Source organism: Lepidothrix coronata, unplaced genomic scaffold (assembly GCF_001604755.1).
Source record: "Lepidothrix coronata isolate B3197 unplaced genomic scaffold, Lepidothrix_coronata-1.0 Scaffold66, whole genome shotgun sequence".
Classification (NCBI taxonomy): domain Eukaryota; kingdom Metazoa; phylum Chordata; class Aves; order Passeriformes; family Pipridae; genus Lepidothrix; species Lepidothrix coronata.
Window position 1 is genome coordinate 322068 of NW_016690246.1, and position 19460 is coordinate 341527.

At 39.5% G+C, this 19460-nt stretch overlaps 1 protein-coding gene across 4 annotated transcripts; it reads left to right on the plus strand.

The window, feature by feature from the left end:
* Positions 1-606: 606 nt before the first annotated feature.
* On the plus strand, positions 607-18949 carry ING3 (inhibitor of growth family member 3). 4 transcript variants are annotated; one of them, XM_017818245.1, is made up of 12 exons: positions 607-766; positions 926-997; positions 5217-5317; positions 6690-6755; positions 9295-9391; positions 11523-11594; positions 11876-11995; positions 14155-14312; positions 14638-14828; positions 16058-16250; positions 17297-17335; positions 17996-18949. In XM_017818245.1, the coding sequence occupies exons 1-12, from the start codon at positions 739-741 to the stop codon at positions 18110-18112; spliced, it is 1254 nt and encodes a 417-aa protein (XP_017673734.1). In that variant the 5' UTR covers positions 607-738; the 3' UTR covers positions 18113-18949. The 4 variants fall into 4 exon arrangements, with proteins under 4 accessions (XP_017673734.1, XP_017673735.1, XP_017673736.1 ...); XM_017818246.1 differs by having other exon boundaries at positions 14254-14312; XM_017818247.1 differs by lacking the exon at positions 607-766 and adding an exon at positions 4812-5034 and having other exon boundaries at positions 950-997.
* Positions 18950-19460: the final 511 nt, after the last annotated feature.

The window sequence follows — 19460 nt, forward strand, 5'->3', positions numbered from 1 at the left end:
AAAGAGCGATGAAATAAACTACTTGGGGGATAGAATTTGCGTGAAAAACCTCAGCTACAAACACTTAAATTACTGCAACAAGTGTTTTAACTGGATTGCAATAAATGCTACCAGCTAATTATTTTTTTGCACTCTGAACAGCAACACTAAAGCCCACGCTAAATTTCTGCTGTCGTAAGGTGGTCACTGCCTGTGACCTGTGCTGAACTGAGCAGCTCTTTTACCTTAGGCCACTCGTGAGAAGACACAGATTGGAGCGATTTCATTAGTTTTGACATTTCTTATGCTTTTTATGCACTACTGCCAGCATTTAAAACAACAACTTAAAAACAAACAAAAGCCCCAAGTCTGGTCAAGAAGCTGCAAGTTTTCCCTTTCCATTCTCCTGACTTGCAGCAGCGCTGCAAGAATCCCGCGGCCCCTGCAAGGCCGGAATGCCCGCAAGGACGGCGGGAATGCCCCCAGCGCGGCAGACCGGCCGGGAGGACGTGGCATGGCGGGACACGCCGCCTCCCCGCATACACACTACACTTCCCGTGAGGCCGCGGGCCGGCGCGCCGTCCGCGCCGTGCGTCAGTGCCGCGGGCAGCCAATCGCGGCGCGGCGGCTGCGAGCGCCGTCCGCCGCCAATGTTGTTTTCGCTGAGTCGAGGCGCGGGTGTTGTTGGCGGCGGCGCCATATTGGAAGGGACGAGCCCCCGCTCTCGATCAGCCCCTGGGCGCGGGCCCGGCCGCCGCCATGCTGTACCTGGAGGACTATCTGGAGAGTGAGTGTGTGCGCGGCGGGGACGCCGGGCGGCCGGGCACGGCAGGTGCGGGGGAGCCGGGGGGAGCCGCGGCGAGGAGGCGGCGCTCCCCCTCCCCCACGGCGGCGAGTGACTGACTGGCTCCCCCCCCCTCTCTCCCGCTCCCCCGTGTCCCCGCAGTGATCGAGCAGCTTCCCATGGATCTGCGCGACAGGTTCACCGAGATGCGCGAGATGGACCTGCAGGTGCAGAGTACGTGAGTCCCGCCCCCGCCGCCTCCGCCCGCCCCCTCCGCGCCCGCCCCGCTCCGCCCCGCGGGCTCCGGCCCCACCGCCGCGCCCCCGCCGCAGGGCGGGAGGAACGGGAAGGCCGAGCGGGGAAGGAAGGAGGTGAAGCGGCGCCGCTCCGGCCCGTGCCGGCGGAGCCACTCGCTCCCCGCCGCCGCCCCCCGGCTGCCCCGGGGCGGTGTCGCCCCCTGCTCGCCCTTCGCCCCGGCTCTCCGACCGCTCTCGCACGGCTGGCGTCCCGGCTGTGCCGGGCGCTCTTGCTGTGTCCCGCGGGCGCTGCGGAGCCGCGGGAGGCGGCGCTGCGGAGCCGCCGGGGCGCTGCGAGGGGCGGGGCGCGCGCCCCAGGCGCTGCCGCGACAGACCCGGGCCCGCCCCGACCCACGCCCGCCGCCGGGCCTCGGCACAGGGAGGGTCTCGCTGGAGCGGAGCCCCTGGGCTTGTGCTGCTCGCTAAGGCATTTTCGGTGGCACGTCCCAAACTCTTTAGATTTTTGATCCCTAAGAGCAGTGATGGTGGTTTGGAACATGAGTTGTGTCCCGCTCCTTCAGCAGGCAGCGGCGTGCTGTCCCTGAAACTTTCCAGCCAGCTCCCTTAAAATAGCACATGTGAAAGTGCTCTTTGTTCTGCCTCTTGTGCCCTAGCTGACACATAACCAAGTATACTTTATAAGTATACTTTAGGTTTTATACAAGTTACATTTTAGATGAATATATATTTAATATAATTACATGTTTAGTATAAATATATATAATATAGTGTATATAAGTACATATATACATATAAAAACTATATTATTTATACTTCGGGTTTTCTACAAATATATTTTAGGTTTCTTTTAGATCACTTTATATTTCTGCTTATATCCTGATGTAATACACTGCTTTATGCTGTTTTCAGGATGCACTGGCCTTTCATCCTTTCTAATGCAATCTCATTAAAGGACTTAGATGTCCTTTAATATCTAATTAGCTGTTGTGGTCATTTAACAGACAGTTAATATGGTTATCTGTAACTGTGATCCAAAGGTCTTCGTTAATGAAGCTGTTATTGCACAAGAGATGTGAGGAATCGTCCATATAGAAGGGTTGGGCTATTGTAAAGAGAAATGAGAGAAAGAGCAAAGTTTGAAATAACAAGGGAATACTGTATAGGAATACACAATGCAGCACTAAGTGGGAACAGTTCTTGAAAACTGCAGTTTAACCTATAATATTTCAAAGTGCAGTCTTAGGCTTTTCCTTGGATATTTACTTTGGTAGACCCGGCAGGTCTGTTTAACAGACCCTACTGACACACATAGAAGTGGCTGTACAATTTTTTTTGTATATTATGACCCAAGTGCTGTCTTGGGTTCAGTGCTTAAAGTTGTGAGAACAGTCATGGCTCCTTATGGGAGAAAATCCCTCTAAAGTCACTATCACCAGAGAGCACCTGGAGAGGGGGTGAGCGGCTCACTGACTTAGGTAGTTTGGAATAAGTTCACAAGTTTTACTTTTGTTCCATAGAGAGGCAAAGAAGCTAGTAGGGTTTTTTTTAAGTGTGTTTCAGAATTGAGCCAGCTAGCATTGCCAAGGTTGCAGGAGTGTCATTTCCTCTTCTTTAACTGGAAATTACAAATAACACTCCATATTGTATTGCTGGAAATAGCAAATGACACTGAATACTGTATACTAGGACCAACCTTGGGCACAGAGAAAAATTCTCTCAGACCTTGGTACTTCTGTTATTTTTACACAGTGAGTGACAGAGCATCCAAAGACATTTACAAAATTTCTGGAGTAACATCTCTAAAATCAGTTGCCAAACTGCCTGGTGAGCCCTACATACAAACCTGGAGGTTATTCTCATGCTGTGATACAGTGACTTGCTGTGAAGATTCAGGGTCTTGAAAGTACTTGAAAACAGTAGTTTAATGAGTGATGCTGTCCCAGAAATCCACATGAGTTGTAATTCAGAGACGCCTGTGCTGCTCTGTTTTAGAGTCAGTGTTGACTTTATGTTCTGTCCTGTTTAGACCACTTGGACTCCTAATGGGGCAGGTGCTGCTGTTGTTGGAAGAAATAACGAACCAGATGTACCTTCTGTATGTTCTGATAAGACTGTGGGAAAAGCAAAGGTCATCGGAGTTGTGACTTGACTCTTGAGCTTTAACTGAGCTCTACATGAAGCATAAAATATGTTTCTCTGTTTAAGGTCAAGTCATGGCTTATCAGGCCTTTATGGTAAAACATAAAACTCTGGAAAAAAGCCTCTCTTCTAATAGATTTCCTGGTAACTCCCCTGAGAAATCTGATAAAAGAAATTAGTATCTCAGAATATAGTATCATAGTTGGATTAAAAAGGTTGGGAGGAAGAAAAGGTGGATGAACTTGAGTGTGTGTACCAGAGAGAACTTTTCATACAATTTGGTAGATCTCACCTTCACTTCCCTTTGCCGTTTCTGCCCTTTTAGGAGAAACCAAATTTCTGTGGAAGTTTTCCCTTATGCAGTTTCACACAGGCTGATAACGTGTCCTCAATAAAAAGTGAAGAAGAAAGATTTTTTTTTTTGTCATTTCTTGTCTATGGAGCTCTTAGAATAATTATCACCTAAGGTGTATGGGCTCTGGGATAGAAGGTAGAACATTTAGTTCGTTGGCTTTATGGATCGAGTTGTTGTCATTTGGTCAAAAGTCATTTTAGAAGCCTCCACATAAAGTGTGTGCTTCTTGATTGCTTTTCAGACTTCTTAACTTTCTCCCTGGATAACATGGTGCAAGTGGAAAATGCTCATTGTACAAATTCTCCCATCTTTAGCCTGAGTTACACCAAAACTGTGAATGCTTTGTTTGTCTGTGTCTAAACAAAGTTGATGTGAGCCTGTGTCACAACTGTTATGGCTTGGGATTAATGGTGAGAGTTGGTAGGTTCCTGTTGGGGTTTGTGCTGGATGTTCCCAGCATAGGGAAAATTGATGAATGTATTTGATCATTTAGTATGAATGATTTTTGGTTATTTACATAAATAGTTTTAGCTGTGAATTTTCATAGGGTGAAAAGACCTTTGGCCTCTGTTGGGTTTTAAGAGTTAGTCATACTGTCATTCATGAGCTTCTTGAACTAGATAGTTCACTTCCATTTTTTTTTCGGCAAGAGATGATGCCCATTATGTAATTCAGTTTTGATGGTGGTTTCTGGAAAGTTTTTTAGCTGTTTTACATCCAGAACCTGAAGTCTAGGTAGTTTGTGGGTTGTCACATTTAATTTGAAACTGCTGTCTGGGCAGCGTTGCTGAGAGTGCTGTGAAAAAAAATCAGTATTGTCATCGACCCTGACACTAGCAAGGCTGTCAAAGCAGGTTTGACTGAGGCAGCTGTACGTTTCTGGAAATATGCAAGCTGTTGTGTGCACAACTGTCGAAGCAGTAAACTCAGTGGGAGAGCGTGAAGGGAAAGGGAAGGGAATCCCTGTTACTATCTTGATAAACAACAAAAAAACCCCCTTGTAGTTAACATTTTCCTTTCTAGAGATAGTTAATGTTAGAAAATTGGTGGTTTTATTTTTTCCCCTTACGATATTTCTAAACTTCATGTAAGTGAGAATCCTGTCCAAATAGTATTTCATCAGGGATTTACCCCTGTGGGGATGGGGGAATAACTTGTGCTTTGCCCTTACCCTTCCTAGCATACAATGGAGAGGCCCTTGATTTAAAGGCAGTGACTTTACTCTTCAGTTGCTCTACCTTTTTGAGGCACTAATTTTTTTCAATTATTTGGTTTTGTATTTGACTGTTTCTCTTAGGAGAATATTTTGTTTCCTGCTCAGTTTGTAACTGGCTAGAATGTTCCAAAGTCAGCAATCTAGAGCCCTGGGTGAGGAGTTTGGGTCGTGCTTTAAGTCACTACCACTGCTCTTAGGGACAAAAAACCTTTAGAACTTGGAGTCCTGCCTGTCCCATGCTGGAGAGCACAAGAACCTTGATGAGAATCCTACCAGAATGCAATTCTGCTTCTTGGAAATGAAGGTAAATAATTCCCTCCGCTGTCCACTGTCGCTTGGTTGTTTTGGTTTTTTCTTTTTTTTCCTCTCTAATAGTTTGCACCTCAGTCCTGTCAACTTTGTTTGAGAAAAAAAATCTCCCATTATTTCCTAATGTTTATGTACATGAGAAGATAATATTTGTCTTAATCTTTTCCTATGCTACAGATGCAATGGATCAGCTTGAGCAGAGGGTAAATGAATTTTTTATGAACGCAAAGAAAAACAAACCTGAATGGAGAGAAGAACAAATGACATCAATCAAAAAAGTAAGAATATCACAGGAGTGGATAACATTTTTCTTTTGCAAATTAAGATAACCTTAGGAAAAAATAGCTTATGATAGATGGAGACTTAAGTGTTCAGAACTATGCCTTCCCTTGGGCTTTCATAGAGATGGATAGAACTACCTCGGAGGAGAAAAGTGACTGAAAGGTTTCTTTGATCAAGCATTTCTCTCAAGTTTTACCCAGTATTTGCTAGCAATTTAAAAAATATGATCCTGAAGTGGTGAGGAAACCAGGTACTAAATTTTCAGCTCAGATTTTTTGTTTCTCCTTGTGTGACATGAAGTTGTGTAAGTTAATTGACTTTCTTTTAGAGGATAATTTTAAAGCTAGATTTAGCATTTCCTGTAATTCTGCCTCTGTCCTTTTATATGTTACATATATGGTATATGTAGCTTGAGGGAGGGAGGAGTAAGAAGATAGATGTGTTCTATCTTTCAGTACTTGGGCATTGGTGGTGGTATTTTTGGAAGTGTAGTCCATCATTTGGTTGGGAGAAAATCCTCTGTAGTTTCTTACACTGGCTACTTCAACCTCTTATTTAGTTGTTTACTTCTTTAATTAATGCAAATAGATTTCTGTATTTTAAAAAAGAAAAAGTCAAAGCTCCAACTTCCCTAGAGTAAATGAAAACTTGTTTTGACTTTAGTTGAACCAAAATTTCAAGTAGTTTTCGTCTAAGCAAGATACTATTCACTGGAAATTGAGAATTAAAAGGCAGTAAAATCTGTTTAAATCTAACATAAAAACATGTGAAAACATATTTTTTTAAAAAAAGTTTTGTCAGTGAATTTTCATTGGTTAGAGCAGATTTCTAAATTGGATTGCTTCATTCAAGTTACCCTATGAGTTATAGAAATTTATTTTAAAATAATTTAAGATATATACAACATTGTTTCTATTTAACTGCAGTGTTGGAAAGGCCTCCCTGCACAGTACTGTTCAGCATCTTTTTGAAGAGCAGTTGGATCTGCCGTGGTCCTAAAGACCTGTAGGAAGAAAAAGACATAATCTCATTTTGAGTCCATAACTTTATGCTGTGTAATATAAAATAAATCCAGGATTGTTTCTTTTCTTGTAACATTTCTTGCAGAAATGTAAATATCACTGTAGGAGGAGATGTCTCCATCTTGTAGTTTGCTTGTTCTAAGGCCCATACAATAAATTGGTATATATATCTCTCATTTAAAATTTAGCTGATTGTTGTTTACAGTAAAGTTTCACAAGCTTTCTCAAAAATGACTGGAATTTCTCCTTTTAGCTTATATTTTGTGTTGGATAACAATAGCTTAAAATTAATAGTGGAAATTAATTTATTTATGTTCATAATTTAAAAAAAAATTCTCTTTAACAGGATTATTATAAGGCTTTGGAAGATGCAGATGAAAAAGTGCAACTGGCTAATCAAATATATGATCTGGTAAGTGGACACAAGACTTGTGGTGAATTACCTAAATTTATGCCCTAAGGAGTTCTAAGAATTTTGATAAGCATTACAGCTGTGCTACCTGTACTTCTGTGTCATCTACATACAGATACTTTGCTGGTGAAAGAAACATTTAATATTTTATTGACTTTTAAGAATTTTGTTATTTTGGTAGTAAGCGTCACTTAAATACAAAACAAATAAGATTAGAAATTGTAAGGTTTTAATGCATAGCTATGGCCTGTTTAGGAAACTGGTTGAAAGAGTCCTTCAGGATGCAGTCTTTAGGGCAAAGGAGTCCAGGAAGTCTGGACATTGTTCAGTAAGGAAATCTTAAATATACAGGAGCAGGCTGTCCCCATGTGCCAAAAAACGAAGCCAGTGGGAAAGAATGCTTGCTGGGCTAAATAGAGAGCAATAGCTTTAACTCGGGGGGAAAGAAGAGAGTGTATCATCTTTGGAAGAAGGGGCAGGCAGCTTGGGAGGGCTACGAGGATATTGTGAGTATATGCAGGGAGAAAATTAGAAGGGCCAAAGCCCAAGTAGAACTTAAAACTGGTTACTGCTACAAAAGACAATAAAAAATATTTTATAAATATATCAGCAACAAAAGGAGGGCTGAGGAAAATCTCCACCCTTTACTGGATGCAAGGTACTTAATGCCTTCTTTGCCTCAGTCTTTAGTAACAAGACCAGTTGTTCTCAGGGTAACCAGCCCCCTGACCTGGGGAGCAGAATGAAGTCCCCATAATCCAAGGGAAATGGTCAGTGACCTGCTATGCCACTTAGACACACAAAAGTCTATAGCCCTGATGGGATCCACCCAAGGACACTGAAGGAGCTGGTGGAAGAGCTCACTGAGCCACTTCCATTCATTTAGCAGAAGTTCCACATGATTGGAAATTAGCAAATGTAATGCACATCTACAAGAAGGGTCAGAAAAAGGATCCGGAAAAGTACAGGCCTGTCAACCTGACTTCAGTGCTGGGGAAGGTCATGGAGCAGATTGTAAGGGTCTAATAAAGCTATCATGATCCCAACTATGGGGGCAAAAACTGGAATGATTTATTGAACATGCAAACGCTGTTTAAGGGTCTTGGGGGCTTAACATGCTAATGAGGAGGTAGGGTTATTCCAGAGAGGGGTTTCCACAATCTATTAGCATTTCCAGTAACAGGGGTGACAGAAGGGGAAAAATGGATTTACATTTTTCGGATCCAGTATTTACATTTGGGGGAAAAAGGATTTGATATTTCCAGTAAGCAAGATTATACTGGGGAAGGGTGGTTAGCTTTTCCTGAAATAAGGATTTACACAGGGAGGGAGAAAACAATGAGATATCTGATAGCATCATGCAAAATCTCTCTACTTCCTGCTGGGAGAGATCAGGACAATCCACAGGAAGTGAATGTCAGTGGATCTTGTCTGGTCTTTTAGATGATGTTTTTTTCCAGCCCCTGTGGCCCAAGGTTTCCTGTTTAATCTTAGCACTTCCTTTTCTGTTGGACTGCAACAGCAGATCATCTTGAGAGCCATCCCACAGCACGAGCTGGACAGCCAGGGGGATCTGGTCCAGACAGTATGGGTTTAGGAAAGGCAGGTCCTGCTTGAATGACCTGATCTCCTCATTTGACAAAGTGACCTGATTGGCAGATCAGAGAAAGCTGTCTGCCTGGACTTTAATAAACCCTTTAACGCTGTTTCCTACAACATTCTTCTGGGGAAACTGACTGTTCCTGGCTTGGACAGGTGCACTATTGGCTGGGTAAAAAACTGGCTGGATGGCTGGGCCCAGAGAATAGTGGCATGTGGGTTTTGAAGTTTAAGTATATTTACTTTGCATTTTCTTAGACCCTACAAGTCACACTGCATTCAAATGTAGTAGACATAAAACAACTGCTTTAGTTTCACAGCAGCACCAAAAGTTTGTTCCAGAAGTCAGCTCTTATATCCTCTCTTTTGGTTAGCTGGTAACTGGAAAAACCTGTTCAGTTTTTAATAGAGACAGATATATTTTGCTGGATGGCTGCAGACGTAGAAAGGATTTGCAACATAGTGTTTCTTTTCACGATAGTGAGTTCAGGGGGTTTTTTGTTAATTTTTAGTACCCAAGAGCACGTCATGATTTACTCAAATGCGTAGGAATCTCTACACTTTTACTTAAGACTCAATTTCCCCAAAGCAGCCCAACCTCTTCTAAAGCCCATGTCATGAACTGTTCTTTCTCTTCTCCTTCATATTGACATATCCACAGCACCTCCAAGTCCTCTTCATCTTTTTTCTCGAAAGAGACACTTATGACAGTGTGTTGGATCACTGCCTACGCTATTTTGGTGTTACCACCACTGTCTCTGCTGAGTGAGGGACATGGAGGTGACCAAGAAGATATGCTTCTGTGTGTTACTGTACGTGCTTAGTGCTGCGTGGCATAAAATTGCTGGAAGGGAAATACTTAGCAAGTCTGAAATTAAGGATGTAGATGTTCATGTTCCAGAACTGGAGGCTTTTTGTTGTTGGTTCGTCTGAAAAACAGGTGGACCGTCATTTGAGAAAATTGGACCAGGAACTCGCTAAATTTAAAATGGAACTTGAAGCAGATAATGCTGGAATCACAGAAATATTAGAGAGACGTAAGTATGCATGATTTTCTTTAAGAACTTGACACACTTTCTGTCAATTTGCAAAATTAAAATATCATACACTTGTTAGGGGCAGGCAGTATTCCCACTTGTTTTAAAACTGTTTTAACCCACTTTTCATCAGTGATCCTCAAATTTTAGTTTCAACATCAATTTTTACCAGTGAAGTCAAAATACAACTGAGTAATTAAAATAACTTTTTCACACAACTGTTGCACTTGTGAATTGGTGACTGTATCTGACAGATGCAGAATTCTTTAAACCTGTTTTTAATGACTGGAGGTATTCAGAAAAGTACTTCAGTATAAGCCTGTCACCTACCCAATTGCAAGTGTACTATTTCTTCCTTGAATTGATTGCCACCACACTGAGGAGGGTCTTTAGTTTATTTTAGTTCTAGGTGTGGAATATCAAATACAGTTAGATACTTATTTTTTTAAAGGGGTGAGAATGGGTTGTTTTGTAATGGTGTAGTGAGGGAAGAGCATTTTAGGTAAGAAACCTGCATGTTGAGCAAATATAGCAATGCTGGTGTTAAGAATGTGAACAAAAATGTAATGTGACAGCTTTTTTGACCAACTTGGTGTAGAAGAGTCTGGCCTTTCTGTATGCATCAGCATTTAAACATCAAGTTTGGATGTGATTATGATATATTTCTGAGTTCATTTAATTACTGTGATTATGGAGGCAGTGGTTGTCCTCATAGCCAAACGCAGTGAAAAGTAACTTAAATCACTTGAGGATATTGGGAATAAATATTCTTTCTTGGAACTTTTTGTGGCTTTGGTATATGAGTTGGGAGTTTTGGGATATTTTATTTGTAATTGCTATTACAAATAACAGGCACAAAGAAAAAACTGTAAATTGAATGCTTTTAATGAACTAGCAACTACATAAAATGATTAGTTTATTTTACTTGAAATCCCAGCTGTTTATCTTCTGTTGAGCTATGTGTTTGGAGAGGTTGCTAGGTAGCATTTCAAGAACTCAGAATAGAAAAGCACCAAACTGCATGTGGCATCTTTAAGGTTTGTTTGGATTTGGGTTTTCTTTGTTTGTTTAAATAAAGCTAAAAGTAGAAGCCTGTAAATTTTTTCACTTTCAGAATAAATGCATATAGCTGAGGTTCCGCCAGAGGGCAGCCTTTGGGCGAGTTGATGATGTGATTGAAGTTTGCTCAGCCAAAATAGCTCGTTATGCTTTGAACTTCTTCCAGAATAATTTTATTTAAGCTTTTGTAATACAGTTATGTATTACTCATATACTCATGTATTTCAGTGCTTTTTGAAAGCACTGAAAAAAGTAAAGAAATGTTGAAGCTACAGATTTTGAAAAATTAATGTCACTTACTTTCTTGAACAGTCTCCTATGTAAACATGAGTTAGTAGATATTGCAGCTACTTCAGATTTTTTTTTGCCAGAGATTGATGCAAAAAGTGTTGTATATTGTGCTAATGGAAATTTATAGTCAACAGTCTTTCCCATGCTGCAATTATTTAGCCTCATCCTATAAGAAATATTATTCCTAGATGTATACTTGCATTTGTGCCTCACCGACTTCATAGGTGGGTTTTTTCTTTGTATTAATTGCTCTTTTTATTTTAAGCATTAGGAAAATTTGGATAATGGTAGTGAAGCCCTTCCTGTTGAATGTTAAATCATCTGGAAATACATTGCTATTGCTTCCATTTTGACAAGATGGACTCAGTGGGACAAAATGTCTTGTTTACATAGTTGACCTGTTACATTTTTCAATTCATATTGGTGGAGATTGTCAGTAGTTTTGGTGCAGCCATCCTCCAATCATCACCAGCTTGTGTGCAACTCATTTGCATAAGTGGCATGTTGAGAGCAATGTTGTTTGTTCTCCTTACTGACCTTGATTTTAACTTCTTGATTTCAATAGTTAAACACTAGCATTCACCAATTTTTAAAACTAATCTCACTGGCTCCTGGTTGTACTGTAGGAAGGGTTTCTACTCTAGCAAAAATTCTTATGATTAAAATAAATGTAACTGCATAGTGATTTGATTAATATTATAAAGATTCACTTAATATCTAAAAGTCAAAAGCATGGCAAGGACAACTCTGAAATTTTCCTAACCTTTTCACCCCTTCTTAGGGTCTCTGGAGCTGGATACACCATCACAGCCTGTGAATAACCATCACGCCCATTCTCATACTCCAGTAGAGAGTAAGTATTTAAGACTTTAAAAAAGTGGCCACTTTTTATGTTTCCTTTTTTTTTTTTTTTTGAGTAGTGTTAGGAAAAAAAATATTCTGAATTCTTTTCCTTCCAGACATTTCAGGGGAAAATAAGGCATAATAAATGATAATAATGTTTGTTAAGAAGAAGTGCAAAAATGAAATAGTAAGTTTTTGCTAGTGGAAATTAGTTGAAAGTGCTGTTTTTTTAGTTTGACTTTCAAGCTGAATAGGTTTTACATTTAAGTTCCCTCCATTTGTTTCATTTAGAAAGGAAACACAATCCATCTTCTCACCACAGTACAACAGATCATGTTCCTGAAAAGAAGTTTAAATCTGAAGCTCTTCTATCTACCCTGACTTCAGATGCTTCTAAAGAAAATACACCAGGTAATCCTAATTGTCTTTCCTTTCATTAGTTTTAAATTAAAAGAAGAGAAACTTTTGAGTTAGTCTTTTGAAATCACAGAATGGGTACGGTTGGAAGGGACCCTAGTGGGTCATCTGGTTTAACCTACCTGCTCCAAACAGTGTTATCCCAGATCACATTGCACAGGATTGTGTCCAGACAGTTCAGAAATATCTCCAGTGAGGAAACTCTACAACCTCTCTGGGCAATCTGTTCCAGTGCTTGGTCACCCACACAGTAAACAAGTGCATCCTTATACTCCAGTGGAACTTCCTGGGCATCAGTTTCTGCCTGTTGCCTCTTGTCGTATTGCTTGGCACCACCCAGAAGAACCTAGCTCCATCTTCTTGACACTCTTCCTTCAGATACTTATATACCTTGCTGAGGTCCCCTCTCAGTTGTCTCTTCTGGAGACTGAACAGGCCCAATTCTCTCAGCCTTTCCTCATAAGAGAGATTCTCCAGTCCCTTAATCATCTTCATAGCCCTCTGCTGGACCTGCTCCAGGAGCTCCTTGTCTCTTGTATTGAGGAGACCAGAACTGGGCACAGCACTCCCAATATGGCCTCACCAAGGCTGAGCAGAGGGGCAGGACCACTTCCCTTGACCTGCTAGCAATGGTCTTCCTAAGAACCTTCCAGGTTCTTGGCCACAGGGGCACACTGCTGGCTCATGGACAGCCTGTTGTCCACCAGGACCCCCAGGTCCTTCTCCACGGAGCTGCTTTCCAGCAAGTTGACCCCAACCTGTACTGGTGCAGGGGATTATTCCCCAGGTGCAGGACCCTGCACTTCCCTCTGTTGAATTTCAGAAGGTTCTTCTCTGCTTCTCTCTCCAACTTGTCAAAGTCCTTTCAAAGGGCTGCACAGAACTCTAGGATATTGGCCACTCTGCCTGGCTTTGTGTCATCAGCGAACTTGCTAAAGAGGAATCTGCCTCCTCATCCAAGTCATGGATAAATAAGTTATACAGTACTGGGCCCAGTATTGAACCTTGGGGAATACCACTAATGATAGGCCTCCAACTAGACCCTGTGCCATCGATAATGATCCTCTGGGATCTGCCATTCAACCAGTTTTCAATCAGAGGTCCATACCCTTTCCTCTGGGATTTTCAATCACTTGAAACATGAGATACTGTAGGCATTGTTACTCATCTGTGTTGTCCATGAAGCAGGTCAGTTTTGTTGTCATTTAACAGCTGTATGTTGGCTGTTCCTTTTTATTTACACTGCTTCAAAGAAGATAACAGTACGATTTCATTCAGCCAGTAGTAGGAATATAAGAGATCAATGCATTACTGCTTTGGGAAAAAGAAATGCATGGAACAATTTCCAAAGTAAGGGAAAAGAATTTTCACATCTCTTTTTTTTAAAGTGTTGGTCTGAGGTGGCATTTGGCTACAATAAAATAAAATTCTTTCATGTATTGTCTATGTCAAAAGAGGCAAGAAGCCTGTTTGGTGAATAAAAAAACCCCCACAACTTTCTGCCCATTTTCAAAATTTAGGCGTTTCTTAGTTTCTTTTCTGAAAATAAAAGATTATGAGAGGTTATAGTACGTAAAGTAACTACTGTATGTTTTGGAATTTAGCAGTGTTCATCAGTTTTTAGTCTCCCTCGTACCTATTTCACTTTTCTTTTGAAGGATCTTCACATGAAGTTGCAAACAAAATGTAACTATGAGCAGCTATCATTCTGTAGATGACCATGGAAATCTGTGTTGCATTAAAACTGTGATTTGTAGTTTTTAGAATTAAGATCGGTAAAGTTTTACTTCAGAAACAGTAGAGGTGTACAGTTAAATTCTTACTTTCTTGATGGTTAGTCAGCATTGTTTCAATATTGACAGATACAGCAGCTGCATCTTTTCTTTGATAGCTGAGTAGGATAGTGAGAGCTGTCTTTCTAAAAGGACTCCTTGCACATGAGCATAGAGAGGGAACAAACTTCTTTTTTTTTTCCCTTATACAAATACTTTCTATGTCAAATTACTTTTAAAACCTTTTTTCGAAATTATTAGACTGCTCTGATACGTTAACAGAGTTCCTACTCTTTCACTGGTTGTCATATATAACTCTTCTTAAAATGCAAAGGAATTTAGTTTCATTTTGAATTTCATAAATGTGTTCTATTCATCAAGGGTGTCGAAACAGTAATTCATCATCCTCTTCAAACAATGCATACAATACAAACTCTTCTCAACCATTGGCATCATATAACCTGGGCTCATTATCTTCAGGATCCGGGGCCGGTGCAATTACCATGGCAGCAGCTCAAGCAGTGCAAGCCACGGCACAGGTAATGTCAAAATGTTCTTGTCACTCTGCCATCTGCTATTGATTAAGAAGAAAGGCTAGTGACTTTATTTTTTTTTAAATCTGAATTCCCATGATCACTTTCAGCTTTTGTTTATATGCCACAGTTTCATCCTATATAAATTGCCTAAAGGGACAGCTTGTTTTCTGGCTTTTCCTGGGGGATGTTCTTACACATTTTACTGCTTACTCTACATCACTTTGTTAACAAGGTAGCTAATGAACCTGTGCAAATAATTAACAGTTAGCAGTTGTCTCATTTAAGAGCTTTACTGTGTAATCTGATACAATACCAGTATTCCTTTTAGATGAAGGAGGGAAGACGAACATCCAGTCTAAAAGCCAGCTATGAAGCATTTAAAAACAATGATTTTCAGCTTGGAAGAGAATTTTCATTGTCCAGAGATTCAGCTGGATATTCGTCATCAGCTCTGGCATCTACGTTAACACAGACATTAAGTTCATCAACCACAGATTCACGAAGTGGCAGAAAAAGCAAGTAGGTTTTCTTACTTGTTGACTGCAATTATAGCTTTTAAGGCAGCTAAGCTTTCTCTTAAAAGTCATGGGCCATAATAGAAATACTTTATATTTAATATCTGTGAGGGAGAATCAGTAGAAGACAGTTATTGCCTGCTGGACATTTTTTTTTCAGGACTGTGTTCTTCAGTCCTCTCACTTCTTTTTATTTAAGCAAACACACTCCAAGTTTGTAAATAAATGTGTTGATTTGCTTTTTCATCTGTGATACAGTCAAGGTTCTTCCCTCATTTTTTTTGTGTTGTGGAGAGATTTGACATAACAGCAAATGTTGGGAATTACCATGCAACGGTTTGTAGATGGTTTTGAAATAATCTGCAGATTTGCTTCATGCCAGATCACAAATAAATGCAACACTTTCTGATGGCTGGTCATCTAGGACAGGAAGGGGACTGAATTTTATTTCTGATTAAAATGAAGTTTTAAAACATTTTAACCAACAGTGTCACAACTTGTACTTGAAATAATTTGTCTCAAAATGCCCATCCTTTTAAACTGACACGAGTTTTTTTCTTCATACAAATTTATGTGTGTTCACAGCTCCATTAATAATACTATTTTAGAAGGATTTTTAATCTATGCATAGATTTAGTGTCAGATCTCATCTATAAGCAAAAGCATAAAATTTTTATTCTGGCACCGTTCCTATGGAGTGATTGGTGATGCTTGAGTGGAGGTTAACAGAGAATCAGTCATCTTCAAAACAGTTACCTGTTGTACATGACATATGACATTATTTATATGTAAATTCCTGTTTCATTTATGCTATAATTTTTATGGGGACTTGACACCAAGGCTGTTAATGGAAAATTTTGTGAAGAAAAGCATTCATTAAAGCCATTTGACAGTTTAGAGCTGTTAAATTCCATTGATTAGAACACTGTATTTTGCACTTGTAAGCTGGTACAACTTGTTTCCTTTTCCCAAGAGCATTCAGTGGGTCCATTCCAGTGCTTGCAGTAGTTGAATGAAATCTGTTAGCAAATGATGCTTTGGGATTTACATACTGCAGTATTTCAGAGTTAACAAAGTACTTGTTTAGTGATTCTTTCACTTGGCAGGAAATAAATTTAAATCATGTATGCCATTTTAAATCCTAAAATAATGTTATGTTGACACATAATTGCCAGAAAGAAAGAAAAAAAGATAAGAAAATTTAGTTTTCCTTTTTGTTTTTCCTTTTCTCAGAAACAACAACAAATCCTCAAGTCAGCAGTCCTCGTCATCTTCTTCTTCTTCCTCTCTATCATCATGTTCTTCTTCATCTGCACTAGCACAAGAACTTTCTCAGCAAACAGCAGTAATACCAGAGTCTGATTCTAATAGCCAGGTTGACTGGACCTATGATCCAAATGAGCCACGTTACTGCATTTGTAATCAGGTAAGGGTAGCCTCCAGCCTGAAATACAGCTAGAACTGCTGGTTTGATGTAATTGAACTTCCTTCTCTGGTTGCTAATTTTAAACCATTTTGGTTTTACCCTTGAAATCCTGATCTGTTTTTATTTACTTACTGGTGCTACAAATATTATCAACTCAAGCTAAAAGTGGTCAGTTTTCTAGTGATGTGACATACCTGGAGTGTTTAAAATCTGTTAGTGGAGACTTCAGAAATAATTAAATTAAAAATGGAAAGGGTTCACAGTGAATGTAGTTAAAATGTTAAGTTAGTAAGGAATTTGTCTGTTTTCTCCAACTTCCCCGTAGAAAGCAAAAACCACCAAACAAACCAAACAAAAAAAACCCCCACCAAAACCCAAAATATCCCATAAACTTAAAAATGCCCAAACAACCAAACAAAAACCTAATTTTAGATAAGCTATCCGGAGAATGAATGACAACATAAGAAACTTACTTAAAATGCCTGTTCTTATTTCAAACACTTTTAAGAGAGTTGACTTTTTTTAGAGTTTATAGATTTCTGTAATTCTCTTTAAAATATTTGATTGTTTCAAATAAAGTGCTTGAAATTGTCATGTATGCAAGGGAAATGGCAGACATCAATATAATCTTGAGAACTAGGCTGATAACATACTGAGCACTGTTGTTTTCATCAAAATGTACTTCATTCAGGCTTTGAGTGCTGACCTTTTTTATCCAACCTGAAATATGCAGATGCATCTTCTTTTGCACAAACGATCTTTGAAAATCAATTCACTAGGAACGAGGTGGTGTTTGGATTGTGTAACAGAAGCTCCACACAGCCTCTTCACTTAAGAGTGAAGAGGATGCTTAAGAGAGATGACTCTCGTGGGTCCCTTCCAATATCCTTCCAGAATATTCTGTGATATCTGTGGTACCTGTGAGAAGAAAAATCAAAATGTTGTTGCAGCTGTTAATGGTCAGACTCCTTAAAGGAAAAAACTTGAATGTTAGCCCTTTGAAAATGTTAACAATTACTAAGGATGGAATTTTTTTTTCTCACTAGGTGTCCTATGGTGAAATGGTAGGCTGTGATAACCAAGATGTAAGTAACAAAGTTCAAAGGGTTCATAAGAGGCTTGTGCATGTAACTGTTGTTTGCAAAGTTACTTTTTTTTAGACTTGGTTTTTGAATAGATTTTTTTAGAGTAAAGTGCATATGTTTTGAACCACCCTTCAGGAAACTTCTCATTTCTCCTCACAGTTCAGGTTCTTTTAGAAACCTTCAGCCTTTACTAGGTTCAGAAAAGCCCTAGTTCAAAATGCCATTTATTTCTCTGAATGCTTAGCTGTGTTTAGCTAATAACAGTTGTCCTCTTCAAATAAAAAAAGTTTTAAAAGAGCAGTTGAATGTCATCATGTATTTACTGAGACACTACATTTAAACAGAAATGCGTGATAAGATTACTTTTGTGTCACTTAGTATTGTCAAACTAAGTCTTTCAAAGCAAAACATAGTTATTTTGCTCTGTTATGTGAGTTCATATGAGTCCTAGAATTCTTATCACTCTCCTTAGTTTATTGAGTGTATGTTAGAGACTGAGATCTTCATCTCTTGTCATTTTTTCCTGTGATTTGTATGAAAAGCAGAATCTATGCTTTTTACTCGTGTTTCATTTTCATAGAATTGTATTTGTGATAGGCACTGTGAAAAAAAAACAAAACAAACAAATCCCAAACCATCTCTTTAACTCTCTTTTTATAGTGTCCTATTGAGTGGTTCCACTATGGATGTGTTGGACTGACAGAAGCACCAAAAGGGAAATGGTACTGTCCACAGTGTACAGCTGCAATGAAGAGAAGAGGCAGTAGACATAAATAAGTTTCTTCATCTGGAAAACAAATTGTGTACTAAAGGTTTTATAGAGGTCTTAGGAGCAGAGGGGGAACTCTCATAACACCTCCTTGCAACCACTGAAGAGTTAACATGGCAGTCATAGAATGGTTGGGACTTAATGGAAAGGACCATAAAGATCATCTAGTTCCAGCCCCCAGTCGTAAGATCATGAATATTGGTTTTGCTAGTTGTGTTTTAACATTCTAAGTAAATTATTTACGCACCTTGATGTGCTACAGATAATATTCCAGTGAGCCTTGGATTATTCCAGTGGCCAACATATGCAGAGATTTGTACTATCAAACCATTTTCTCTAAGCACTGGGCATTCTACAATTATTTAATCTTCAAAGAATTCCGATAAGTCAAGGTTTTAAATGTATGTTTTATATACAAGAGATATATTCTGCTGCATGTACTGTACTCAAGAGCTGTTACGTAACACTATGTATATAAATGGTGCAAAAAGTCAGTGCTTCTGAAAAGAAAAAAAGAGACAATGTTTTTAAAATGCCTTTATAGCTTTGGTTCTTTATGAAACTTAATTCAGCAGGCTGAAGAAAATGGTTCTTGTATACAGCGGGCTGTTGTCCTTTAGGGTACTCAAGTATGTAAAAACAAAAAAAATGCTGTAGAATAAAACAAACTTGTGCCATTAGTCTTTATATGTTTCTGCTCCAGAGAAGGTGGGGGCCATAAGAGGAAAAAAAGGTGTTAAAGTGACAATAAATTTTTATACCAAATGTGTTTATTTTTTTGTGCAAGTAATCCTTTAAATTTGAATTGTATTAGGTGTAAAATAAAACAACCTCAACTCCTCAAATTAATGTTTTCTGTACATTTGTCAGAAAAAAAGTTGGTTTCTGAAATGGTTTCACTAACAAATTTCCTTTTATTGTTTTTCTGTGGCTATTTCATGCAGCAGCACTGAACAGAAACAGGGTTTTTACTTCTATTTTCTAATTCCTCCTTCTTTCTGCTATTAAAAAAAGTACACTTTCCCTTTGGATTAAAGATTTTACTTCAGGCTGGAAGAGCGTGGCCTTCATGTAGTAGCTTTCCAGACCCTTCATGTAGTAGCTTTCCAGACCCTTCATGTAGTAGCTTTCCAGACCCTTCATGTAGTAGCTTTCCAGAGGAGGAGAAGAGAGGGAGAGAAACAGTGTTACAGTGCATGACCATGCAAATACTGTCAAGGGAATAAAAACAGACAGGCCCATTAGTAATAGAAGTATGTGCAAAGAATGAAACCAGGATTCTGTCACAGCATTTTTTTTTAATGAAAGAAATAGGCATTTAAAGTCTATGAACAGGGGAAAAGTAGATGTGTAAGA

Excerpts from the sequence above, each read along its gene's own strand:
- ING3 (XM_017818245.1), top strand. The coding sequence starts at position 739 with ATGCTGTACCTGGAGGACTATCTGGAGA. Across the intron at positions 5,318-6,689 it reads AAATGACATCAATCAAAAAA|GATTATTATAAGGCTTTGGA; the intron begins GTAAGAATATCA and ends TCTCTTTAACAG. Across the intron at positions 14,313-14,637 it reads CAGTGCAAGCCACGGCACAG|ATGAAGGAGGGAAGACGAAC; the intron begins GTAATGTCAAAA and ends TATTCCTTTTAG.